We start from the raw sequence: 8,506 nt of genomic DNA on the forward strand, positions 1-8,506 counted from the left end.
AGTTCTGATGAAGAGGGACTGGAAAAAAGGGTTGAAAAAACAGCAGTCATCATTAGCTTGACAGATTTGCAGAATCAGAATTTTAAGCTAGAAGCAATACTAAAGATATAGTCATATTTCTTCATTTTGCAGATATAGAAGCAACTCTTTCCGTGTAATGGGAAGTTACAATGAGAATACTGAGATCCACAGATATTGGACTTCCCAAAGTAATACAGGTAACTAGAAAAAAAATTCTTGATTCCCAGCATATGTCATAGTTTCTTTATTTCTTTAATAACCACCCAAATAGATTGGATCTGTTTCTCATTTTATGGCATTTATGCGACCGAACTGAATGTATTTGTTTTTAAAAAAACAAGGCATGGTAACTACATGCAGCATCCTTCTTATCAAATACCTCTTTGAACCACATTTTGAGAATTAAATGGAATCTTACCTTTAAGAGGCACCTTGACATCAAGGCCATAGAATAAAGGCAAGAGAGAAGAACAAGAATAGAAACAGAAACTGCAGAAGAAAAAGAAGAAGATTACGTAAATCTGAATTTCTGTAGTGCCATTCAGGTAGTACAAAACCTCAGCTTTTCCACATTGCTCAAGACTGACCACTTCTCGTATACAAGCCAAGTGCATTTTTGTTTTAAAAATCCATACCTCTCATTTATCCACTGCAAAGCAATGCCAGTGTTCAACTAACATTGATTCACACATTTGAGAATCATGAGGGGATTTTACAGATAATGGTCTAAGCTCCTACTTTAGCTTGAGAAAAAATAAGCACAGAGCAGTAAGTCAATAGTTTTATTTCACACAATTTTATGATACAGTGAGGGCTGGAGCTTAGGTATCCAGAGTTTTATTCAATTATATATCATTGACTCATCTCTGAATAAGTGTTGTGTACGGCATGTTATTTGTATATTTCCTTTAATGTTGTTGCTTATAAGGCTCTTGCTTCACTTTGGCCAAATTCTATTAACAAGGTATAAATATGGTGCAAAGAGCCATGTCTTTTTTTTTTTTTTTTCATTCTTACTCTGTTCTTTTTTTTTTTTTTTTTCATTCCTTGAAGATAAACTCATAGCAGGAGAAGCTAGAGAGGAGAGGAATGGAAAAGTTCCCACTATTGTATGAGATGACTAGACATCAGAGCTACCTCTCTGGGCATGAGGAGATGCCCATCACTTAGTCTGTACTGAGATTCTTAGTCTCTCCAGTGCAGTGGGCAGACTTGGACTCAGACACCCTCACTCTGGTCTTGATTTGCTATAGATTGTTTACATAATCTTGGGCAAGTTGTTTCATCTCTTTCAGCCATTGTTTTATTATCTGTATCAAAGGGGATCATTACATCTGCTGTGACTGTCTCATAGAATAATTATGAGATACAAATGAGATGATGAGAGTGGAAATGCTTTGGACATGGTAAAGTGCTGCGTTCAGTTGAAGTAATTTTGGTAGGTTTCTTGTTATCACCTGATTTGTACTGTGTCATGGAAGTAAGCAACAAAGAAGTGACATTGCATGTGTCCTGAGTGGGTGTTCAAGTACCCCAAGGGAAAGAATGAGAGTATCTCTGCCTTTTTACTAGGCTTGAGGACGAGCAGAACTGAGGTCTGTTGAATAGAAGGTATGTTGTAAACCTCATCTCTCATTCAAATCTCTCATCAGAAGTCAACTGGATTGTTTCTGAAGTGGTTTAATTTAATACCATAGGCAGAATATGTGGCTTTGATAACTGAGTCCTTATTTTCTGTTAAATACATTACTCCTTTATCACAGATGTTAAGGAAGTTCAGACCTGTAAAGTGTATTGGGCAAAAGAACTGTGAAAAAATTCACATTGAATTCCGATGGTAACCATAATCTTAATGCCCCTCCACCCAAAATTTTCATGGGATTTATTTAGAGAATGGCTAGAGTGGTGACATTAATAGATATTTTAAAAATCCCTCCTTTTTTTGTCTTTTTAAGCCTTAGTTGAATGGAAACTGCATGGTATCATAAAGTTTCTGGGGCAGAATTGCCTTAACCATGACTTGCTCCTTGAGCCAGCCCCAGGACAGCTTAGGAATTAGCAGAGAGAATGGCCAAGAGTTGGTCATTCGAAAACATGGAAAATAGAAGACATTAGGTGTGTCCTTTGATAAGCAGGGAAGCTGGGAGCAATCCCTACTCTCTGTGGGTCTTCCTGCCAATCACTGAGAATTAGGTTCTGTCCTCAGTTCACTGCACTTTACCTTTGCTTCATTGAATGCAACAGAACCCAATAGCCCACTTCTGAAATGAAGAAAACTCAAATTTAATATTTTGCAGAGGATGAGTACTTCAGGGTTGGAAAATTTTTTAATTATACTTACTTTTTAAGTTGACTTACACTATCTTAGTGTTTCCTAATTTTCATATAAGTGACCTCATTTGTTCCTCGTGGAACCCATGAGAGGAGGTGAGGGCAAGTGTTATCATCCCTACTTTATAGATATGGCTTCGACATAGGAGGTGAAGTCACTTACCCAGGTCAAATGAGTACCTGAGAACCCAGCCTGTATAAGAATCTGGGTGCCTGGTGGTCTGGCTACTAGACCCCACCAACTCCCTCTGATAACTTGCTCTGAGTTATCACACATTGAACTGTAGAAGCAATTTGGGATGAACCAAATTCTAACCACTGTCTCAGGAACAGCAGATAGTGTGCTATTTTCTTGTGTGTCCATGGAAGATACTGCAAAACAGCCATATCCTTTTTCAAAACAGGAATTTCGGTAGTTACTTCCGGTCAGATTGGAATGCCAGACAAGACCTCCGTCATATTAGTCATGTTCCTCAGCAAGGTGCTCCTGGCATCTTGGGCAGGATAGTTCCTTGTTGTGCTCACGGAGGCTTGCCCAGCATCCATGCCTGAGCCCTGTCCCTTCTCCTACCACAGACATGCACATTTCCAAGTGCCCCCTTTAGGAACCACTATGTTTTATCCCCACCCCGGCACCCAAATTTTGGCTGATTTGGAAGAAGCAGTTACTCTTTTAGACCACTGGGGAAGTGACAAGAGGTCGTAATTATCATGTGTCAAGTTAAGTTTCTGAATCTATTGTCGAGGTGAAACTGCAGCACAAGGATTATAGAGCGTTCTATGAATAATAATGGGAAAGATTTAAAAAGGGTGCTGGGCTGGCCAGTTACTTCCCTTGGTTAGAACATGTTGCTGATAGCACAAAGGTCCAGGGTTCAATCCCTCTACCGGCCAGCCACCAAAAAAATTAAAAAATAAGTAAATAAATAAGGTACTAAAAAGATTTTTAAAAGGAAGAGCAAAGTAGGGTAACAAAACTCAGGAGAAACTCTTGGAAAGGACATAAAGATGAAGAAGGGGAAACTGAGGAAAGGAAACAGGAAAGAATAAGAATCAACACAAAAGGCAAAAATGTCAAGGCTAGATTACTGACGGCAGACCCTTTGCTGGAATCCTTGTGCCTGACTGAAGGTAAAGGCCACGTTTACTGTAACTACACCTGCCTATGCAAGGTACACAATAACTGAGAAGAAAGAATGCACAGTGAGCAAAATCGATATTACTTTCTGATTAAACAAATACAGAATAAAATAGAGACTGAACTTAACACATACCTTTTCTTCTAAGTCCTTTATCTGTCTTTTCTGGATATCTGTTTTATCTTCTAAGTCTCGAATTCTCTGAAGAAAGAAAGAAAAAAAGCATTAGTGGGTGTTAAGTTGTACAGAAAAATTATTCACCAAACTAAAAAAACCTTTCTATAAAAAACATTAACATTTGTACTAGCAGCTGGAAATATCACGTATATGTTTTTTCCATACCCAGAAAGTTGTTGTATGTTTCAAAAATTACACATACTTGTGGTGGAAAATCATTGCCATTGACTATATTTTCAAACAATATTTGCCACCCTTCTCTACTCGGCCTATCCTTGGAGACCCCTTCCGCATGAGAGAGTTATAGATCCCACTCTGCTGACAATGGGCTTAGCCATGAAGCTTGTTTTGGCCAGTGGAATGTGAGTTGGAGTGAGATGTGAGAATACCACATTCTTGTAGAGAAAGCATTATGTCCTAGAATCACTGAGCAAGAAACAAGCTTTGTTGTAAACCATCTGGACTGAGATTTTTGTTTGTTTATTACCACAGTAAAAATGGCTAAAGCTGACTCCTGCAAATGTAGACAATCCCATTGTTTTTTGCTAACCTTTCTTTTCAACCTTATTTCAACTGTTTCAGGGTGGAATTTCCTCACAAAACAGGACTGGCCAGTTCTCATAAAAGTAGAGTTTACACTTCAATAAAAATTCCCAGGAGGGAGAAAAAATAGAGCATAACGAAAATAGCACAAGTAATCCTAAAGACAAAAAAGCTCCAGGACGGTCTTTGAACTTACCTGTCAACTGTGTAACAAAATCCACTAATTTAAATAGCACAGGTTTGAAGTCAACATTACACAGACAATTATTCACAAGTAAAAAAAAATTTTTCATGTATATATCTGTCAATCTAGAGTCTTTTTGTGTTCATGATCTTGGTTATACAGTGAAGGCTCTTATTTAATGCCTCTGTTGGGAATAATTAGAGAAGAGAGAACTGGAGTCTAAGAAGAAAACACTGAAAGCCAAATGAGGTGATAATATAGAAAGAAGGGTTTTTATAATGCAATGTGGGAGAAAAAAGGGAAGCTAGAACAAAGTATACTTGAATTTGGAAATCATATCTCCTTCTCTCTAAAACAGTGGTTATCACCTGGGAGTGATTCCACTCCCGCCCCCCAACCCCCGGAGGATATTTGGCAATGTCTAGACATTTAAAAAATTTAATTAGTATGTTTGTTTAATTCAGTGACTTTTAGAATATTCACAAAGTTGTGAAACCATCATCCCTATTTAATTGTTTGAACATTTTTCATTGATACAACTGGGAGTGTGTGCAACTAGCACCTGATGGGTAGAGGCCAGGGATGCTATTAAACATCCTACAATGTGCAGGACAGGCCCCCCACCATCCTCAAATAAAGAATCAAGAATTTCTGTCCCCAAATATCAGTAGTGCCAAGATTGTGAAACCCTGCTCTAAAGGAAAGGGGCTGAGGTTTGTGCAGGAGGGAATGGTGTATTTTGGTCAGAGTGAAACCATCGAGGTTGACCTTGAAATTTTATGACAATGAATGCTGAAGAAGGGGATGAGACTGGAATGTTACAGGTGTGTGTCTGTGTGTGATGTGTGCATTGGTGTATATTTCCATAGTGCTGCCTATGCTCTAAAGGTACCCAGTGAAAAAATAAATTTGCTAGACATTTCCACCTTGAGTGTGCAAGTAATTCCTTGGCATGTCTACTGGATGTGGAGGAAAATATCATGCTGAGAAAACCATGAACACGTGAGATTACTGCAGTATCTATTCAGCCATCAAGTCTGCTTGTTGGCACCTTCTTACACATTCAGGACTGTGCTAGATGTAATGAAGAGTACAGATAAGGCATTGATTAGTTCCTGATCTCCAAGAACTATCAGATCCAGATGGGGAGACGAAATTTAAAACACAGAGAATAACAAAATTAAGTAGAAAGGATAAACGACGACAAAAGCCATGTATATAACTTTATCACCAATCTCCAATTCCTAGTACAGTGTTTGGCATGGAGAAGCTGGCCACACATATTTGTTACATGAATTCATTATGCTGCATTGCATAATATATGCTTGACTTCTTTTTCCTTCCCATCTTCTTGCCATCCAATCCAACAGGAAGCCCTGTCAGGTCCAAAATAGATCCCTTTTCTACCTACTTTTTATCTCTACTATTACCAAGTACCAAGTCATTGTCATTCCTCATCAGACTGGCTCTTCCTGCCTCTAATCTTGTCCACCCTACATCCATCTACAGCAGCCAACATGAACTCTTGTAAGGTAAAAACAATCACAGCAGTGCCCTGAGGTTAAGGGTGTGGGGAAGGGGAGGAAGGAAGAATCAGCTGAGCCATACTCAGGATAAAACCCAAACTCTTGCAAGGCCCTACATGATCTGGCCCTTTCTTACCTTGCCAACTTCACCTCTTGTCAACCTCACTGTGGCTCTGTGTACTCCTGCCATAATGGCCTTTTCTCTGTTTTTCGAATATTTCAAACTTATTCCCATCACAGGGACTTAGCTCTTGCTGTCCCTAACTTCTGGGACACTGTGCCAAGATCTTTGTATGGCTGGTCCCTTAGACATTTTTCAGAAGGGCCTTCTCTGACCAGCCAGCCTGAAGGGTTCACTAACTCCCAGCCTCACACACACATTCACACCACTGTTATCAGTTTCTTCATAGCACTTACTACTGCTCTCTCAAAACGCCACAGCCATTGTTCGTTTGTGTTGCGGCTTTGTCCCTTTCTATCTGTAAGACAGATGAGAGTAGTGACCATATGTCTTTTTTCCTCATCAAAGTCTCAGCACCTGGTACACAGCAGGTGCTCAATAAGTGCATTTTTGCTTTTGTTTTGTTTAAATTGGTTCTCTTTTGCAGCTGGCCAGTACAGGGATCTGAACCCTTGACCTTGGTGTTATAACAACGTGCTCTAACCAACTGAGCTAACTGGCCAGCCCTCAAAAAGTGGTTTTGAATGAGTGTATATAATAGGGCAGGAAATGTAGATTTTTTTCCAGCAGTGCGTACTCCATTTTTTTTTTAACTCAGGGAAAGGAGGGGGATCTTAAACTGGGACTGGAAAAATGAGAATGTTTGGATAAGTGCAGCGGAAACCGAAGGGTGAGCACCATGGAAACAAAGACTTGGAGGTGGGAAATCAGCTCACCAGGAAGTTCTGCATGAGTGGAGAGTAAAGTATGCTCTGTAGATTATCTTAAATCAGGTTTTGCAGGAGGGGAAGCCAGCTAATGAAGGACCTGGAGAAACCTGAGCAGGACTTGCCTCAACTGGAAATTGGGACCATGGAGGCTTTTGGGCAAGAATGTACCATGTGGAAAGGTGAGAAGAATCTGTGACGATATGCATGGTGGACTGAAGACAGGAAAGCTCGAAGTCTTCCCCAGGACTAGGTCTCCATGGCACCAACATATGCTTTCTTATTCCATTTATCAAGATATAATTATTTTTCTTTGTGTTAATCTCCTTTGTCTTCATCTATAGATGAATTCTCTGGCTAGCACAGTATGTAGCACCTAGGAAATGCATTTCAATGCTTGACTGAATAAATGCACAGATGATACAGACAGATTACTTTAAAGAACATTTGGCAGCATCTGGAAGCTGTTGCAATGATGAAAGGTCCTGCATATGCCCCGGGTAACAAGCGAGACCAAAATGGATCAGCTTCAAAAACATTTCTGGAGAAATGGTAGTTGGATGTGGTGCTACATTAATTCTTGGAGGTAAATGACAGAAAAGATTCCAGTGTTTTCTGCTTGAGTGATTTGGGATATAATAATTCTACTGACCAAGACAGGCAGAGAGGAGAGAAGGAAGGACAAGAATGCATATTTGAGTTTACTCTGAAACATTCAAACAGAAACATCTAATAAATGGTTAGTTATATGCTCTAGAAGTTAGTATTACATAATTTTATATGACAAATCTTGACCAATGCCTTCTGGAATAAATCTCTGAAATTAAACTACTCATTAAAAGGCAATAAGAGTTGAGAAACAACTGGAAAGGGCACTTTCTAATGAACATTTGTGTGGGAGATGGAAAATGTCAATGGACCTCTCTGAGGCTCAGAAATGTAATGTGTCCATTAGCTCAGACTGGATAACTTCAAGTGAGCTAACAAGCAAAACCAACTCTTTCAGGAGTAAAGTACCTTAGCTAACTGGTTAAACAGAGACTCAAATGGGATGACAAGATTTTTATCACACATAAATTTAATAAATATTAGCCCATCTTAGAAATAAACACTTCTGTGGTTTCACAACATAATTCCCAATTTGTCAAAATTAATTAAATTGAAATACTATTGCAGCTTAAGAATTTTGTGCAGAGGAGACTTTTATCCCGACAGAAGGAAAAAATGTGTGAACTAATGCAATGATACCAGACTCTATTATTAAAGGTTTAAAAAACTCTTCTCGGGCCGGCCCGGTGGTGCACTGGATAGTGCGCCGCTTGGGAGGCGCGGCGGCGCTCCCGCCCGAGGGTTCAGATCCCACATGCGGACCAGTTCCCACTCACTGGTTGAGCGAGGCACGGGAGCAATGCCGAGCGTTGCGATCCCGTTGCCGGTCCCCGGTCTGGTACGGGGGCAACACTGAGGGTTGCGATCCGTTGCCGGACACGGAAAAAGACAAAAAAAAAAAAAAACTCTTCTCAGGCCGGCCCTGTGGCTCACTTGGGCGAGTGCGGCGCTGGGAGTGCTGAGGCTGAGGGTTCGGATCCTATATAGGGATGGCTGGTGAGCTCGCTGGCTGAGCGTGGTGCGGACCACACCATGCCGAAGGTAACAACCCCCTTACCGGTCATAAAAAAAAAAAAAAAAAAAAAAAC

At 40.1% G+C, this 8,506-nt stretch overlaps 1 protein-coding gene across 4 annotated transcripts in view; it reads right to left on the reverse strand.

Annotated features, from left to right (window-relative positions):
- Positions 1–435: 435 nt before the first annotated feature.
- The window catches only part of JAKMIP2 (janus kinase and microtubule interacting protein 2), a 164,435-nt gene continuing 156,364 nt past the window's right edge, over positions 436–8,506 (reverse strand). For all 4 annotated transcript variants that reach the window (XM_008582696.1, XM_008582693.1, XM_008582695.1 and 1 more), the window contains 2 exons: positions 3,627–3,692; positions 436–510 (listed from right to left, as the gene is read on the reverse strand). In XM_008582696.1, the coding sequence (XP_008580918.1) occupies positions 460–510; positions 3,627–3,692 (117 nt within the window). In that variant the 3' untranslated portion in view covers positions 436–459. The remainder of the gene's footprint in view (positions 511–3,626; positions 3,693–8,506) is intronic.

Source organism: Galeopterus variegatus, unplaced genomic scaffold, assembly GCF_000696425.1.
Source record: "Galeopterus variegatus unplaced genomic scaffold, G_variegatus-3.0.2 Scaffold2699, whole genome shotgun sequence".
Classification (NCBI taxonomy): domain Eukaryota; kingdom Metazoa; phylum Chordata; class Mammalia; order Dermoptera; family Cynocephalidae; genus Galeopterus; species Galeopterus variegatus.